Below are 19,247 nucleotides of genomic sequence, written 5' to 3' on the forward strand. Positions count from 1 at the left end.
CCTGCTGTTTACACGCAGAGCAATGAGCCGAGACCTGTTGGCAAATACCTAAAAGCACTCATGATCTGAGTTTTATTGCTATGTTTATTTTCCCTTCACTTACACCATTCTTAAATTGCACAAAAAACAGCCCACGTATTTCAGTTTTATGGAGATAGTAAAGTCACTTTGGTAGATAAGACTGTGATTATGATCTAACCAGTGTGCAGAGGTGGAACCACAGCTCTCAGAGGCATTTCTTTTAGAGGTGTTTCTCTTCATTTTTCAATAGGTCAAAGGAGAGGTAATGACTCCTTAGACGGAATCACAGTTTTTCTACAACACTCTTTATCCCACCATGACATTTAACAGTGGTCTGCCTACTGTGTGGGTGCTGCAGTGCAGAGAGTGCGCAGAGTTAAAGAGTTAATTATCACAACCTAGCTGAGTTAACATGTAGATTTAATAATGGTTATGAGGGGGTATCCCGTGTTAGCCAGGGAATCGTTTAGCCTTTTGTAGAGCATGGAAAGACATAATAAGGGAATATGAAAAGAAAGTGTTTCCTACAGGTAATGAAGCAAAGCCTAATTCCCTCAGTCTGGATCTGCAGTGATGTGTGTACACTTGCTTCATTAAAGCTCAACTTTGAGAAGCAGGTGGAAATCTTTTCTCACCTTCCCTTCTAATGCTCACTGGGTGTGCATGGGCAGAATAATGCAACAAAATTGTCTTTAATGCCTTGTTACCTTTGTCTGATAATTTTTTTTTTTAAGTGTTCAGCGACCCTGCAACATTTTGACGTTTTTGTAACTAGTACATCACGTTTGAATAAAAGGAAAGATCAGCTCTTGGAAAATGCTTACACAGTGAGCCCTGATCAGAAAGCCCTTTAAGGTGATCTTAACTTGTTATAAACCTGACTGAAACTAATACTGACGTCTTTTTACGACCCGGAGAAGTCAACAAGACCATCCGTGACAAGATAATTATTATCAAATTATTATTATGAACCCCTTCCCTGGGGCATGTGACGGACAAAGTGATTAACTGCAAGCTGCCAAAACATCTCTCGCTGCATTTTCATAGTAAACAATCTTCAGTAGCGATACAAATAAAAAAATAATAGCAAAATAAGTTTTTACTGAAATAAAACAGATTGGATACTTATCAAAGTACGCCAACTTTTCCCATATGCAACTATTTTCAACTTCACACTGCACAACAACAGCACCTAATAATGTGGCATAATACAGTAAAGAGCACTGATGCTTAGTGCACCTTTCAATAGCAGCTCTGTCACTTATCTTGTCTTAAAGATGACAGTATCCTGGGATCAAAGAAGACACCCACAGACCTATACATGAACCTGGGCAATTTTAACTTTAACTTGAAAAAGGTCAGCAGTATATATCAAAAATATCTCTAACTTCAGCTCTTAGCTTAAACATGTGGTTGATGATGCATTGTTTTTCATAGTCTCTTATATGTTTGCTTACGAATAGAGCTGAGAAAGATGAGACACAACTTAGAGGTCATAGAAACATACATAATATGAAAATGTAGAAAAAGTAGAGGAGGGTGTAAGAATTCATATTCAGCACTGTAGACAATATTGCTGTTCATTAAAATTCTGTCATGGATTTAAGCCCCAGCTCCATGGCTCCATCAAAGTCCAACCAAAAGAAACAACATGCTGCTGCCACTGCATGTACAGTTCTTTAGAGAAACTTTCAAATAGAAAACGCAAAATCAATGCATTGCTTTTTGCAAGCTCTCCTACTGTTACCACATGCGTGTTTTCACACCCCACTCTAGCTTAGATCCAAACAGCTTTCCCACTGCCTGTTGTTTTGATCTTAAAGTTGCTTCTTTTCTGTAGGATATGCACTCCAATCTGAACTTTACATTCATTGGCCATTGATCTTCTCTTTGTTTGTTCAGCCATAGTAACAGTTTATGTGCACACCACTTCTGCCTACTCTCTCTCGTGAACCTACAACAGCTGTGTTTTTGAGACAGTATATCTTGTTATTTCCCAGAAATGTCAACTCTACAGCCAGCTTGTAATAGCAAAGAATACTGCAAATGCAAGGGCTTTTATATATGACCTATAGGCTGAATCATCAGTGTGCTGACACATTTCGCAAAGGCTGGCCACTTAGCTTTGTCTTGTTGAGATAGCAATAGTCGACATGAGGTAATTATTGATCCAGTTTTGGGTCGGAATTATGAAAAAAAGAGTAGAATTTATCAAAATCAGGATAAAATTCGGTATGATAGGGCAAAAAGTCCTATGGGAAAAAAACACAGACCAGGTACAAGCCAAAAAAAACAATTCTATACAAGACAAACCCCATATAAGTCTCCAATATACGTATGATACACAGTATAGAATAAGCTCTATCTGTACATCAGCACCATGCTGAGCTTCAGGCAAAGTACAGTGTCCTCCAACTAATGAGATTGTACTGTATGTAGCTATGGAAGGAAAATAAGTCAACCATTAATGCAATATCTCTCTATAGTTTTACATTTGAAAGTTAAGTTGACATCCAGGCTGAGAGGGGAACAAGTTTGCAGGAATCTAAACAATTTTTCTTTACCACACAGGGACAGTCTTAGCAGCAGCACATTATGAAGAACAATTCTTTCACTGTTGATGTTGACCTGCCATAAAGGTTTAGTCGCCATCCCATGAAATTAAATTTAGTGATTGAGCAGCTCATGTATTCCAGTAACCTTCAGATAAAATAAATGTTCTTTGACTGACTGATGGCAGATTGCACTGCACTGACGTCAGTCGAAGCAGAGCAAAGCGTCGTCAACAAGTTAAGATACTTGGCTGACCTCAGAGTTTAAAACCTCTCCCAGCATCATGACGTCAGACGGGGGACCTAACAAACCCAAAACCTGTGGGTGCTGTAACCTGGATGAAGCACGATAACAGGTGGCTCCTCACCTCTTTGTGGCCTCCTCTGTGCTTCTCCAGGATCCTCAGGGTGTAGTTGGTCCTCTGACCTTTGCTGTTGAACTCCACACGGCCAGTCAGACCATCATACTCCACCTGGCAGGCAATCGAAGAAAGTGAGGTGAAGAAGCATGACAGAAGAACAGGGTAAAGGAGAGGAAAGATGAGAAAATGAGATGAAAGTGAGCAGAAAGAATGAGGATAAATGGAGAGAAAAACAGGCAATCTCCTATAAGAAACAGTCTTCTTCTCACTATCCATCATAGTTAGGCAAAGAGAAACTATCTACAGTAATTAGGAGGAAACAGAGGGTGAAAGACAAGAAGCTAGAAAGAACTACAGAGACAGAGGAAGTGTCTGAGGCTGGACCAGACATGGACGATCAGTTTTGGATCAACTTTAAGAAGAGGAGAGACAGTGACTGACTGAGCTCGGAGGCTCAGATAGAGCAGCAAAAACAGCCAACAGCTCTCTAATAGGACTCAGAAGTGCAGCTCACAGCTCAGCTCTGCCTCTCCAGAACCCCAGGTGCTGGCACAGTAAGTGAGATCTATGATGAATGGCACAGTGCTGAAGATGGAGCACACCATGATGTTGACTAACAAAGGCAGATGTCGGGCCGGTGGGGAGGAGGCAATGAGAGATGGGGCTCGGGCTGCCTTGACAACAGGTCGTCGATGAGAGAGACACACTGACGACCGGAGATGGGAGATGACAGAGAGCAACAAGAGACAGAGGTTACATGCAGCATGACATGAAGATGACACACACTGGAGTTGAGCTTCAGTCACTATGTCAATAAAGAAAACAGTTCAGGTAAATATTTGAATCATTCAAGCAAAAATTATACACACTTGCCAACAGGATCTCAACTTTGTCCTAAAGGCCTTGTACGTGATTTTTAGCTGGTCACAAAATAGATTCATGCTAACAGAAGGACTTATAATTCGTCTCTTGTTATTTTTCATACCTACAGTCAGTTATAATTGATTAAAATAAAACAGGATTAAGCACTTTCACGATCAGCACAGAAATAAGACTTTGGCCACAGGGGGTGCAAAAATTGACATGACATAAAATTCTTTACAGGAAACTTCTTGACACAAACACACATTGAGCATGTTTCTAATATGTAGACACTAGACACATGGAAAAATAAAGAGCACTTGTGGCATTTTTTCATCTCTGTTGGCTTCACATCACACACATACAGCTACATGGATCTAACATATTCTGAATGTCGCTCTCTCTATGTGGGATTCATGATGTCTTTGACACTGATCATTTTAAATTTTGAATATTTTATTCAGCAGCTATAAATCCACCAACATTATTTGTATGTGAGCATGAAGCTCATTCTCCTTTAAATTCATTTTAATTCATTTAATCATTCAATCTATTTCCTCATAAAGTAGCAAGAAATAATTTATTTTGTACTTTTAAATGATTTAGTGAATCTAAAAACAACAATACACCAATGATTTATTTTTCCGTGACATTCCAAAGAGATTATCTATATTTTTTGTCTATTTGCCAATGATTGATGTTTCATAGTCATCTGTTTGTTATTTTTCCCAGCCCTTATTTAAATACCGTATTGTTCTGAATTTAAGATGATGTTTTCCCAGGAAATCCCCTATGAAAAAGTGCAGTCGTTTAATTTTCAGGGACTAGGCTCTGTCCACTCTCTCTTTTTCTTCCCCTCTCTTTCTCTCATCTCTCACTTGTCATTTCACAAAACCTCCATACACTGACAGATATTGTACAAATGGTAGAAGGGGGGTTGGGAGCACTTTAAAAAGTTTTTTTTCTGCATTTCTTGTGTTGGTTGTGACATTATTTTTCCTGACTCTTTATTCGCTAAAGAGTGTGCCGAGGGTGCATGTTTGTGTCTATGACCTCTGCTCTGTGAGATACAGAGAGCAGAGGACAATAGTGAACATAGACAGAAATGGCATCTTGTCATGTAAATAAGATAAATACATGAGGCTGTTTAGTCTGTCAAAGGACAAAGTATTAACCTGATCTATGGGAGGTAACCATATATTACTTGTGCTTTGATTTGGGGCTATATAGAAAATAAACTTGACCTCCTAACAAAGGGCAAGGAGCCATTAAGTGGGCAAGGTGCCCCCCATTGTAATAGTAGAAGAAACACTGGTTCATTTTACCCATCCACTGTGATGTTGGATGCACTAGATTATTATTGCATTATTATAATCTTATAAACAACATTATACTTTATTTCATCACATTTTTCCCCCATTATGATATGAACTGCACTATGATATGGATTTATGCTGTCATAAACAACAGCCTGCCTTGTTTTACAGTGGTTTTTTATTCATGTTTTTTACATAAAAAAAAATGTGATAAAAAAAGACTTTGTAATCAAAAAGCCTTTTTGTCCAAAAATCTGTCTTGGAAAAAGAGAGGTCGTCCTATATCCAGGGTCATCTTACATTCGGATCAACACGGTACTTAACAATCCCTTCTCAGTAGGCACAAATTAAAATTGTTACAAGCATCCCATTAAGTTTGGTTACAGTGATTAAAAAACGGCTTTGATGATAAGCTATGCCCAGATTTGATGCTACAGTGGATTTGTTCAAAATAAATATGCGCACATAATCATAATTTCAATGTAAGAACTGATCAGATGTTTACCATTCGCAGGTAATTCATTAGACTGGTCCCGTGTTGCCAGATCTGAGGCGAGGTGCAGCTGAGCGGCTTCACTCCGATTTCTTGACTGCGATTCAATTCTCTCACGGCCCCTACCACCACATGCACCGCATCAAACATCAGCGCTGACGAGAGCTGTGGCAGAGAGAGAGGAATCAAGAGAGATATGGAGGGGACAGGGACAGCAGGGAAAGACAAGGAGTGTAGGGAGGCGATGAAGAGGAAGGTGACAGGGGAGATGATTGAACGGTTAACAGGGTAAATAAGAAAAGAGAGAAGAGATATATGTGGTATGAGTAAACCAGCAGGGAGTAAACACAGATGGAAACATCAATACCCATTAAATGCAAGCAAAAGACGAGCTGAATCTCTTTAACTGCTCCATGAATCAGTGCGAGGAATAAGCTAGTTTAGTGTTACGTGACATGCAAACAAAGCTTTAGAAATTACTCCAGAATGTGCACATGCATGAATACTCAAGTGTCCGTGAGACTGACCGCGGGGCCGGGGTACGTCAGGTCACAGCCCTCCCTCCAGGAGAGGTTGAGGCTCCTGATGAACTCCAAATAAAAGGGATGAGTGGTGTTGAACATGGAGAAACCCACAATGTTGGACTGCTCATCCACGATATCATCAAGTCTCAGTAGTGGGAAGTCCTGGAGAGGGGGAAGAGGGTGAAGAGTTGGGGTGTTTGCAGAGTGAGAGAGAGAAAATTGATGTTAGAGACAATGTTGACAGTGTTTCAACTCTTAAAAGAGACTCTGCAAAGAAGGGTGTGATGGAGAAAAAAGGAGGCTAGGGGGAATGAACATCTAATCTCTGATGGAAGGAGAAAAAAAGGCAGCTAGGAAAACGGAAAAAAACAGTGATACAAAGGGGAGGCTAATGGAAGAAGGCTCCTGCAGCTCTTCGTAGACATCTACATGCAAGAAACAGCCATGAAGCACATGCACAGAGGGAGGAGAAATAGAGAGAAAAGTCAAACTCCTGTGCAAAGCGCTAAGTGACATATTAATTCAAATGATAGAAGGGGAGGTGAGTATATCAAAGCTGCAGATGAGAACACCGGAAGCATAATAAAGGTGGCGGGTGGCAGCAGAAAAAGGGCAAATCGCAGCTGTCATTACCTTCACCTCAGACCCCTTTTTCTTTCCTTTTCATTTTTTTAAACGCCATCATCCTCTGCACGCCCACATCTTTGTACAGTACATTCATTTCCCATCCTTCATCTCCCCTCACTTTTCTCTCTCTGTCACCTCTCTCCTCTGCCTTTATCTAACACTTCCCTGCCTTTGCACCTTTTTTCACTCATAAACGAACAGAAGAGGGGGAGCAGGAGAGAGGGAAAATGGAGGACTATGAGACAGAAGAGAGGGAAGTGGCGGTACGGGAAAAAGCTCTTACCATTGTGGTGAGGATGTACTTGTAAAATGCTGATGTCATCCCGAGCTCTGACGCCTGTAGGACATAGAGAAAAGGAGAGTGAGGTTGAAAAAATAAGGAGGGGGCTGGTGGGGCACAGAACGAAGAAACACAGGGACAAGAGAAGGTGTAGAGGAACTGATGGAGGAAAAAAAAGATTGATAGGGGCAAAGGAGGAGAGCTATAGAGAGGCAGAGAGCAAAGGAGACAGTTGGGGGACAAAGTAGGGGAAAACATGGGGGAGGAGGGATACGTTAATCACAGTTTTACATCATCAAGCAAACACTGGGACATTTCGCTGAGGGGATACAGCCGCTGTGATGTGCCCAGTGAAAAAACATCCCATACGCATTCAAACTGTGAGTCACTGCGCTGGCTATCGGCATTACAGGCCGTAACATGAATCAGAACAAGCCTGGGTAACATCTGTGCCGCATCTCCACAAAATGTTCTTTCGTCAAATACTTTCTTAGGAGGGTAAGTGATTGTTGCTGGCAGACGTGAATAAATATTGTTTCCATATGCGTCTCTGGAGGACAGAGGAGGTAAAAATACAGGTTTATTCTGTTACAGCAGCAAACGTGTGGCCCGTGGGAATTAAAAAGATGTTTTATTATTTACAGATGATAAACTCTGCATGCCCTTCAAGAATGAGACTTGAATTTACCACACAAGTGCATTAAAGAGCTTGGGAATGTGCATGCAAAACTGACCTTCTTAAGGATGTGATAGGAGACAGATGCATTGGCGTCAATAATGATGGTTGCCACTTTGTCGTCACGGATCTCCTTCAGCAGCGGTGTAGGGTCCAGGTTGTCATCCAGCATCCTGATTGACAGCGTCTCCCGGGAGATGAGAAAGCGGCGCACCAGTTCCTCCAATCTCAGCAGGCCTGAGGCAGAGCCAGTGCAGTCGCATATCAATGTCTGTATCAGTGCACACATTTCATATTTCCAAACTGCAAGCTAGGCATGACACGTGAAAACCTTGATTTATCCTTGGACTGTCATATATTTGCGTTGTGTTGCAAAGTGTGACCGATTGCTTCTCTAAATCGCCAGGAAATGAGACATCAGGACACATATGCACCCGCACTTTTTCTCGCTATCGGACTTATTTGCATCTATTATTTTCCCATACAGGGCCATATGCTTGTTTGAGTCTTTCTGAGTTAGTGGAATATCTGCAAGTAGACTTGACAGGTTTGGTTTGCAGAAAGAAGCATGGCTCTGGGCCAACTGATGAGTTTATGCTGTAGATAGAACGCATGTGGCACTTAATGTAACACTTACCATTTTCCTCCTAACACCTGAGCAGTGAAGCCCGGGAGCGAAAGTCTTCCTGAGTCTACACGAATCTTCCAGATTACATCCATTAACACCCAGACATATTTTCCACCATATTGATTTCTTTTTTCCTCATCAATCCTTTTACAGACACGCTGACAAAGCCAAAATTACATATATAGGGTTGTTTGATTCCAATGGGCTTCTTTTCCATAGAAGAGGTTGTTTTCAGCTCTCTGTTTAAGTGTATGTTTCTCACATTATCTATATTTCATCATACACATGGATTCTCAAGTTACATCTTTAATGTTACTTGTACATATTTCATCCAGCTGGGTGCAACATAAAATATTTGATGAGGTACAAGCTCAAGATTTAACCCTTTCATACCCTTTGGCCATTCCAGTGAAGATTACTTTTTCAGTCCATCTTGACCTGAGACTGCTGATGCCTGACTCACCCTCAAGGAACAAACACATTTCACTGGGTGTCTATAAACCATCTTGAGTTTTGCATCATCATCTAAATTGCAGACCCACCTCTTTTTCAGATCCACAATCAGAAAAGGGCAAAGCTTAATGTACATTACATAAGTAGTTCTTCCACATACATCAGCTGGAGGTTTTTTTCTAAGAGTATAAATTTTAGGTTTAATGCAGGGTGTTTTACAGACAAATCTCAGTCACTTCTTTAATTTTCATGACATTAATCTGATATTTTTGTGTTGATGAAAGGTATCCCAAGAATATTATATCACAGTTTAAGAATGAGATAGATCCTTTTCATGGATTATCTTTTCTCACAACCAACAGAATATGAACCATATGGTATTTTCTTTAAAACTGTTCTCCACTGCTGATGAAATCAAAGTCTTTCACAGAAGATTTCCACTAATACAGTTCATGTAATGCTTGCAACATGGTTTTAAAAAGAGCTTACAAAAACTTTCTTCTGAACAGTTAAAATGTCTTGTTTTTATGGCATAGTGATTCAGATCTTACAAACAAACTCTGTGAAATGCCTTTTGAGCAGGCTGTTGTTTTCCTTGGTCTGTATATATCCCTATCCAAAGGGCACCTCAAACTTACACCTCTCTAAATCTGGGAGGTACTTCTTCCTCCATTTTTTGACTTGTATTTTTTTCTTCTTTAAAAGAAAAACTGTTGAGTTTCTTTAAAAAAAAAGATTGAAAAAAAACTGTAACCTCTAGAAACAAGATGTCCCCAGCTTTATAGTTTGTTTAATGAGTGCTGAACATTTTCTCACAACATCTGTGTGTCAAGATTTGACATTTGAGGTAAGTGCAATTAAATGGGTTGTGCAGCAGCCTCCCACTCCCAGAAGAACAACAAAATCTGATTGAGCCTTTTAGAACATGTACAGTAACATGACAAGATATAACTCAGTGAGTCTCAGTCTTTGTACTGAGCTCTGTTATTCCCCGACACAACTTAGGTGTCCTCTAAGATTCATCATCATCAGCCAATCAGTGTGACAGATTTCCAAACATTTTCTATTCATAGAATAATAAATTAAGTGTGTCGTGGAGCTTGGCAGGAGCATGGGCCCTTTGAGTGGCTGTAATTCATGATGTGTCCGTTGTCCCATCCATCAACTATTCCCTTTCAGTTCTTTAAGAGATGCATTTACTGAGTAAAACAGTTTCAGCCTGAAAATCATAGAGTGCTTTCACACCTGTAGCTAGACGGCTTTGCCCTGATTCAGATGATAAATTAAAAAGTGGTCACATATTTCACCTGGGTCTTTTTGTCTTTGCACTGCAATAAAAAGCAGGCCAAAGCACACACCATCAGAACCCTGTTTTTAAGTCATTACATCACAGATTCTTTTTCCCATCACGTAGAGAAACTATCGTCATGCATTGTCGCACTTTGTAGAGAGAAGACAGCTCCAACAAGCCAAGTGACCTAAGATCTGAGATGTGGCTTGACTTGAGGCTGCTAGGAGGTCAAATGGTTATATTGACTTGGTGGAGGAGTATATTCGTCAGTGTTTAAAACTACTCATAAAAATACAGAAAATGTGCTGACATTACAATGTTCCACCAAAAGTCAGCTACAAAAAATGTAAGCAGATGCAGTCTACAGGGACAACAGTTATTGTAAAAAAGTGAAAACAAACCAAACTAGACAAGCACTCAGAGAGTACAGACCTCCATCAAGCATATTGTGATTGTGACGCAACACTTTGGTCCTACTTTAATGTTACACCCACTTTCAGCAGACTGTCTGCTACAATTTGGTGTTAGTTGCAGGTTTGTATGACAATTTGTTACCTGACAGTGTTGAAAATTATGATGACCCAGTACATATTTCATATTCCGGATCTTAGTATCTAGAATATTGCCAGGATCTAGATCGTACTTCTAGATCTGTCAGAAATGATCATGATCTTGTCTTGTATTGTTTTGCAAAGCAATCTGACCATTTATCGCAGAGTTATACACACATTTGGTGAATACGGCCCTATTTCACAATAATAAAGAATCCTTAAAAAAATCCTGGATCCAGACAGTGATCCAGATCACCTTGGAAATTTAACCACTTCTTCCTTATCTCATTTTGAACATTTCCTGAAAATTTCATCAAGATCTGTTTGTTACTTTTTGAGTTATGTTGTTCACAGACAGACAGACAGACAAACTTTCCCAAAAACATAACCTCCTTGGTGGAGGTGGTTACAAAAGATGATTAAATCAGAGATCGTAATGCTTCTTCTCGCATTGCCTGTCCTTGTTAAGTTCAACTAGGGTGACTAATCCTGCTAAAATAAATATTCTGAGCTTTATTTCAACGTCATCTGGCAGGTTAACCCTGTAACCTCTGCAAATGAAACGGGGAGCGGCAGAGAAAAATGACTGGAGGTGTAGGCTTCAGGCAGCACAAACTTCATCAATGAAGTACGTGACACAGAAACTTATTTTCTGTTTTTAATTTCATACGTGGATTAAAAAACTACTTGTATCCATCTCATTACCTGTGCTTTTTCAAATTCATAATAGGATCCAGGCTTGTCTCTAATGTAGAATTTCTCACCTGTGATTCAGCAAATGAATGAGAGGCATTGTACTAAAATATAATAATATTTTTTTCAAAGGAGGTTCCAGTTCCAGAGATGAGACAAATTCCTGTGGTTTGGCGTGCTGAACAGAATCCTCGAAACTAAATCAGTGATTGCTTTGCTCACGTATTTCTAAGTGACCCAGACCAAAGATAGAAATGCACCCATAAACTCACAAAACAAAACTTGGACTGCAAGAGGTCTGAGTTCTGAAATAATTAACTAAAACAGGAGAACTACAGGAGCAGAAAGACTGAAAGAAAAAACTTGAGACAATTCCTCCACTTGAAGTACATTCCTCTCAAAAATAAGTACAACCAATGGCAGTCAAGACTCACTTGACATTGTGTAGATTTTACTAGAAGTCTACCCTGTTTCTTCTTAATTGTAATTCCATAGTAAAGTACCCCTAGCTATGTAAATAAGTGGTGGTGGGGCAGGCGTCTAGGGGAATGGGGGGAGGAGAGGGAGGCGAAGAGGGGGAGAGAGGTAGTGCACAGAGCCCTTCAGCAGGAGAAAGCCTCTGTAAGCAGTGGGGTAATCACTGAACCAGGCCAAAACTTTAATTAGTTTGAGGAAGGAGGGGAAAAAATCAATGCACTTTACAGCTTCCTCTCCTCCCCTCGCTCACTCTTCCTTCCTTCACATATTCTCTCTCACACCAAGCTCTCTATCTTTCTCGTCTCCAGCCCTGTGCTCTAGTTACCGCTCTCTGTCTTTATCCATCTCGCTCTTACGCTGTCCGCCGCCATCTCCTCCTCCTGTCTCCCTCTCTTTGTCCTTAACCTCATCCATCTCATGAAAACTGCATAATGGAATTAGGCTCAGATAGCGCGTTGTGACCCAGACACGGTGAGAGAAGGATACGTCGGAAATGACCCAAAATCTCTGACTCAGTCTCATTTAACAGAATATCTATGGACTGTGACTTACACGAGGAGAAGAGGGAGGAATTAGATTAACGCCTTTAACATGCTGCTGCAAAAAGGGACTGGTTTCCTCATAACGACTTAATTAGGAGTGTGTGCAAGGTGGGTGTCACTGGAACGTGTGACTCCACATATTACCCACCTCACTGACAAAAAAGAGAGCATGTCGACTTCACACGAACACACCACTCCACAGTGAGGTAAACAAGATGAATAAAACAGGTGGGCTGGTGGTAAACATTGTGTGATGTCAAACCTCTGCAGCAGAAATACACACACAGTCATACAAGTACACACACTTACACATGTTCAAACACCAAGTACACTAAAGGTAAACACACATCAACTGGCACTTGGACGCATGCACATGTGAGGACAAAATGATCCACAAAGAGGAACACACACACACACACACACACACACACACACACACACACACACACACACACACACACACACACACACACACACACACACACACACACACACACATGCACAGTGTGCCTAACACACCCACATGCAGTCGCTCACAGTGTCGAACAAGCCTGTTGAGTGGCAGTTAGCACCTATTCTGCAGCCATGGCAACCAGCTCCATGGCGATAGATAGCGCAGCCAAGTGGGTCAGAGTCTGTGAGTGTGATAACCTTGTATAGATCACCTTCAAGGCAAATATATTACACACACTCAGATACACAGACACACAGACACACACAGACACACACAGACACACAGACACACAGACACACAGACACACACACACACACACACACACACACACACACAGGCTTCAGTGTCTCAAGCAGACGATGCTGCACCATCTTTTGGCCCCTAGAAGGTAACCATCAGACTATCTCCGGCCTCCAATTCCCAAGAGAGGACTGACCCCGTGAACAAAAAACAGGCTCTTATCTACCCATTCAACTGATCATCAAAACTGTATAAGATGTCTGAAGCCATTTCAAAGCTGTTTTACTTCAATAAAATGACAAGTCCACCAGGAATTCAGCTCACTTCTATGTAAAAGAAGGAAGGATGGTGAACGGCTGTAGAGGCGAAGGAAGAATCTCAATGATTTCATCAATTTTTGATAACGTCACAGCTTTCTGTTCAGTAAAATCGACCCTTTTCACTCGGCCATGAGGAGGGACTTCAAAAGGAAGCCCTCTGAATCTAATTGCCCTTTAGTTTCATAAAAGTCTACTCTGCTGCATCTTGGTTCACCTCTTTGCAGTTTTTCATCGTTTTCTGTTTTTAAAGGACATCACATAAATATCAGCTGTTATAACAACTGTTGTTCTTGTCTCTGCTTTTGATGGCAAGCACACAATAGAGCTGAAAAAAATGAATAAAAGAAAAAAGAATTGATAACTATATGGTGTAAATACCCTTACACATCTGTTTATACAAATAACTCCAAACAAACTGTATTAGTCCCTTGAAACATCAACAGAAATCAGTCAGGGTTTTTCATTTTTTTTCAGAGGATTACTTCCTGTGTCTTTTAACTTTAGGAAAAACTCCTGTTTTGTGTTCATATCATGTGTTACATCATATGTCTTCTTTAGCTGTTTTCTTCTTATAGCTTTTATGATTAGTTTTAGCATTAGTCTTAAAAAAAATATTAAGTCATCATATCGGGCACATGATGCAATTTGAACTAAAGTGTACTGCTGTTAGATAAACCTGGGTTTTAAGTGAGGAGCAGGGTGAAAACAGGTTTGATTTAGTTCTTCAAATGGTCATAAATGTATTTTGGGTGTAGCATGAATCTAACCACTCAGTGGGTTTTTACTCTTATTCCTTTTAAGAGCCAGGTGTGACTGCAGGCAGGCATGTTACTCTTCACAAAGTTAGTTTAATACATTACACCTGTTAGCATTGTTGTGCGTGAACAAGTAAAAATGAATGAACTCTTATTCTTAACTTATGAACGGGAACATGAGCAAAGCTTACTCTTGGGGCAGTGAGCAGCCTCTCACAATCAGAGGGGTGCCGACAGGTGCCGAGAAATGGGGGGAGTTGTGTGATGGGTGATGGGAGGTACCAAGCACTGTGATCTATGGCAACAGAACTCAGATCTACTACTACGGCACTCTCCGTTCATTCACCATTACTCATCTTGCTGACAACTCACACAATATGTTTATGTTTTTTTGTCTGTGGTGCTATAACAGCATGAGGGGATTCATATACAGTGGGAGGAAAAAGTAAGTACACCCATTGTAATTTTGTACATTTCTGCCAAAATTGGTCATAAAATGTGGTCTGATCTTAACTCAGATCACAAGAATGAGTAAACAGTATCTGCTTAAACTAATGCCACCCAAACAATTACAAGTTATCATTTTTTTATTGGCCATAAGATGTAAACATTCACAAGACAGGGAGGAATAAGTAATTACACCCTTGGATTCAATAGCTGGTTGACCCTCCTTTGGCAGCAATAACTTCAACCAGACATTTTCTATACCTGCAGATTAGACATGCACAACAATCAGGATGAATCTTGCACCATTCCTCTTTACAAAACTGCTGCAGTTCTGCAAGATTCTTGGCATGTCTGGTGTGAACAGCTTTCTTGAGGTCATGCCACAGCATCTCAATTGGGCTTCGGTCAGGACTCTGACTGGGCCATTCCTGAACGTTTATTTTGTTCCTCTGAAACCGTTCTAAAGTTGATTTGCTTCTGTGCTTTGGGTCGTTGTCCTATTACAGCACCCATCCTCCTTTGAGCTTCAACTGTTTGATAGATTGTCTCAGGTTTTTCTGCAAAATATCTTGGTAAACTTGTGAGTTCATTTTTCCATTGATGATGGCGAGCTGTCCAGGCCCTGAGGCAGCAAAGCACCTCCACACCATGATGCTCCCTCCACCATACCTAACAGTGGGGTTAAGGTTTTGATGATGGTGTGCTGTTCTATTTTTCCTCCAAACATGACGTTGTGTGTTCCCACCAAACTCCTGATTTTGGTTTCATCACTCCACAAATTATTTTCCTGGTAGCATCTGATTTTCCCTGAAGCATCTAAATGCTTTCTTGCAAACTCCAAACGTGCAGCAAGGTTCTTTTTAGATAGTAATGGCTTCCTGCATGGTGTTCTCCCATGAAACCCATTTTTGTTTAATGTTTTGCGTATTGTAGATGTGTCAACAGAGATGTTGGCATGTTCCAGTGAGTTCTGTAAGTCTTTCACTGACACTCTAGGGTTCTTCTTTACCCCATTGATCCTGCACTGTACCCTTGGAGTCATCTTTACAGGGCGACCACTCATTAGAAGAGAAGCAACAGTGCCGAACTGTCTCCTTTTGTAGACAATTTGCCTCACCATGGATTTGTGAACATTAAGACTTTTAGAGATGGTTTTGTAACCTTTTCCAGCTTTACACAAATGAACAATTCTTGATCTTAGGTCTTCACAGAGTTCTTTTGAGCGAGGCATGGTGCACATCAGACAGTGCCCCTCATCCAGAGACAACTCTTAAATGGTGTGCGTTTTCCAGTGGGTAGGGCAGCTTTAAGCCACACCTCAGTAATTGAACTTCAGGTTGGCTCACACCTGACTAATAAATTTGACTAACTAGCTCTTGAAGGATCCTTAGCCAGGGGGGTATACTTACTTATTCCTCCCTGTCTTGTAAATGTTTGCATCTTATGGCCAATAAAAATATGACAACATGTTTACTCATTCTTGTGATTTGAGTTAAGATCAGACCACATTTTATGACCAATCTAGGCAGAAATGTACAAAATTACAAAGGGTGTACTTACTTTTTCCTCCCACTGTATTTGAGGAATTGGCTCAAGGAATATGGACTAAAGCATAGACGGCTCTACTGAAAAAGGGAACTTGTAGGAAAAAAATGAAGGTGATCTTGTTCATTTTTTGGACCATAAAGTAAGTTCAAAATTTTTAGAAACGAACCATGTACTGAACTTGCTCATTTTAATTGGTGTGAACTGAACTTAGAGCTTGCAGACTTTTGTGTGAGCTGGCACAAAACTGCCTGTTACTTACCTGTTACTGGAGCTGGATCACATGGCTGTATTCAATGTGTAGCATGTAATAAAAAGTTGTCAGCGGTGCCAAGAGTTTTGTTCAAGGATTGGTGTGTGGTGTGTGATAAGCAAAGGATGTATGATGTGAACTCTTACTCTTGTCTTACTATCTTGATACAGCTCCTACACACCTGAACACACCTGATTTTAAGACCAACACCCCTGGGTAGAAAATATGACACTCGTTCTGCACACTATGATGCTCTGCGTAGATGTAACAGAACCCAATATCACAGTAATTCTTTATTTCACAGGGGTATTTCAAAACATTTATGTTCCCCAAGACGGTAAATACTGATTGTGTTTGGGCATCGCAGCTCAGTTTTCTCTCGTGGTGATGAAAATTCAGTCGATCATTCAGAAAAAAACGCAGGATTTTGTCCCCTTCTCCATGCACAGTGTATATCTGTATTCTCAAGCTTTGTTTGAATATTAAAGCCACCACCCGACCAAGCCCTTTAATTCCCTCAGGTCCTGATGGGGCAAAGCATAATAAATCAATAATGTACTCTCTCAAAATGAAAATAAAGAGTGCTACCAACTAAGCCCTGAATCCCCTGTGATGTTCAAACTCTCCAAGTGCTCAGAAAGTTAAATCAAAGTCTCCTGAGTTCTTCCAATACTGGAGAGCATTTCAAACAGGAATATTTATTAAATTGGTTTAGCCTAACAAGCCTCTGAGGTGGATAAGAGCAGTGTGCTGGTGCATGAGTAATAAACAGAAGAGCTGCGGTGTGAGATGAGTACCGAACTTGGACGACAGACAGAACGTTATGACCAGACTGTCAAAATGTATGTCCAGCAGTGCAAAACAGTCATCTCTGCCCAAACAGTGTGAATGTTCTAACACTCCCACAGAGAAACATAAACACAAACACTTATAGGAAGTGAGCAAGCTTGCAGGGAGACAGCTAATGCATTCACACCCACTTTAACACAAACACAGCCACACAGTCACACAAAATCAAATGTAAAGGTGAAAAAGGAGCCGCAGGTGTACTCACACTCAGCCTTGGCACAGACCAGGCTGGCCGAGGGGTAACTGAAAGAGCGCAAGATGGCTCCAATGGCCAGGCTCAGGTCCTCATTGCTGGGGTACAGAGTGACAGAAGCAAAGCGCAGGTATGGCAACCGGGGTGTTTCCTCTGGGCCAATCTTTACATGAGGGATCTACAAGGAGAGAGGGAGGATAATCGGGAATGAGCTTGTGCAACTCATGTCATTAAAACCTACTGAATGGAAGTGAATCCAGAGGCGAGGAGAGAAACATTAAGTAAAGCAAATGTGTCGTGATTAACTGCCCTCCAAACACACACGAGAAAAAAAAAAAAACCTGTGAATAAGGAAGATCTATTAAGGAGGCAGAGGGTGAAAAGAGAGATAAGAAAGATGGCAGAGGCAGAGAACAGAAAGAGCAAAGGACGAAGGAGATGAGGAGAAAGGAGAAAATGGTTGGAAGAAGCGGATGATGGTTAATTACACGAGGAGAAATTCAATAGGCAGGGAAAACAGAACCTCCAGACACATCAATCATGACGTCTGCGTGAGTGGGAGGGAGGGGTAGTAAGTCAGATAGAGAGAGATACCGGGAGCCTGTTTACACACGTAACACACAGACTAACAGGCTGCATATATTTGTGTGTGTGTGTGTTTATTACTTTTAACACCCACCTCCTTCTCTCCACATATATGACTGACAGTAGAGCCAGAGGCGGGGCTGGAGGCGGGACCTATCACAGAGACGACGCCTTTGGGTAGAATCTGACACACTGAAAGGAAAAAAGGCAAAACACACACTGAGTAAGCAGACACACACACACCTTTCCTTTGCTTTATTTTGAAGGCAGCACAGAGTTGGCATACAGCTTGGGCGTACGTCAGGAGAAAGTGTTCAAATTCAATATAGAGAGGAATATTATGAGTTCAGTTTAACCACTGATTCTTTTGCAGCAGTACAATCTGTCCCATTATTACCTGATTTATGTTGAGATAAATTCTCCAATGAGTACAGCAGGGCAGGTCAGGGGTCTGCTGCTGCTATTATTCACTTGTTTAGAGCGTCACTTTTAATGATTCTGAAGACATTTAGCCTTAATTAATCCCTGGCATCAGAACAAGACGAACAGACTGGTGGTTGCTTTCGATTAACAAATGCCTAGTTACATTATTCCCCTTTTTTCAAAAAGACTTTAAGCCTGGAGAGGCCGAGGTATTATATGAAATATCTCAACTCTTTTACATACAATCTCAGAGTTTTTTAGCAAAGATTTCACCGTTCAACCAGAGAGAGACAATAGATATTTTCTATGTCCACACAGACTATGGCTTTATGGATTTTTTTAACCTTTAGTTTTCTTATTGAGTACTTGTGCAGCATTCACATCTGCACTAAACTTTGAAAAGTCTCCTGAAACTTTTGAGATGAGCTGAATATGTGGGCAGATACAACTACATTTTTTAAACTGACTCCAGCAAGATTTTTTTTCGAACAGCCTCTCGGTTAGTTTCCCCGAGAAGTTGGTGAGCCAATGCATTAACCCAGCAGGTAAAAGTTAGGAAAACTTTCCTTAATGTGAGAACAGTGAGTATATTCAGTATATCATGCACACCCAGTGCCATTGTCATGCATGTAATGAAGCTGATTCATGCTCTTTACCACTCAGAATTCTCTATTAAGTTTTTTTTTTCATACTGTGACTTCATCCATTATGTGTAGTAATGATGAAAAGGCAAAACACTGTCATCAGTGGTATCTTACACATTGTAACTCTCCAGCTGTGCCACAGTTACACTCTACTGTCACCATGCCTTTGCCTTCACATCTCATAAAGCACTG

At 40.8% G+C, this 19,247-nt stretch overlaps 1 protein-coding gene across 3 annotated transcripts in view; it reads right to left on the bottom strand.

Moving 5' to 3' along the window:
- The window catches only part of grik5 (glutamate receptor, ionotropic, kainate 5), a 93,261-nt gene that overhangs the window by 17,905 nt on the left and 56,109 nt on the right, over positions 1 to 19,247 (bottom strand). For all 3 annotated transcript variants that reach the window (XM_074682650.1, XM_074682648.1, XM_074682649.1), the window contains 7 exons: positions 18,083 to 18,180; positions 17,416 to 17,581; positions 7,771 to 7,949; positions 7,040 to 7,093; positions 6,133 to 6,291; positions 5,618 to 5,770; positions 2,942 to 3,046 (listed from right to left, as the gene is read on the bottom strand). In XM_074682650.1, coding sequence (XP_074538751.1) covers positions 2,942 to 3,046; positions 5,618 to 5,770; positions 6,133 to 6,291; positions 7,040 to 7,093; positions 7,771 to 7,949; positions 17,416 to 17,581; positions 18,083 to 18,180 — 914 coding nt within the window. The remainder of the gene's footprint in view (positions 1 to 2,941; positions 3,047 to 5,617; positions 5,771 to 6,132; positions 6,292 to 7,039; positions 7,094 to 7,770; positions 7,950 to 17,415; positions 17,582 to 18,082; positions 18,181 to 19,247) is intronic.

This window comes from Halichoeres trimaculatus, unplaced genomic scaffold (assembly GCF_033239565.1).
Source record: "Halichoeres trimaculatus isolate MK-OKI-2021-1 unplaced genomic scaffold, fHalTri1.1 fHalTri1_scaffold_12, whole genome shotgun sequence".
NCBI lineage: Eukaryota > Metazoa > Chordata > Actinopteri > Labriformes > Labridae > Halichoeres > Halichoeres trimaculatus.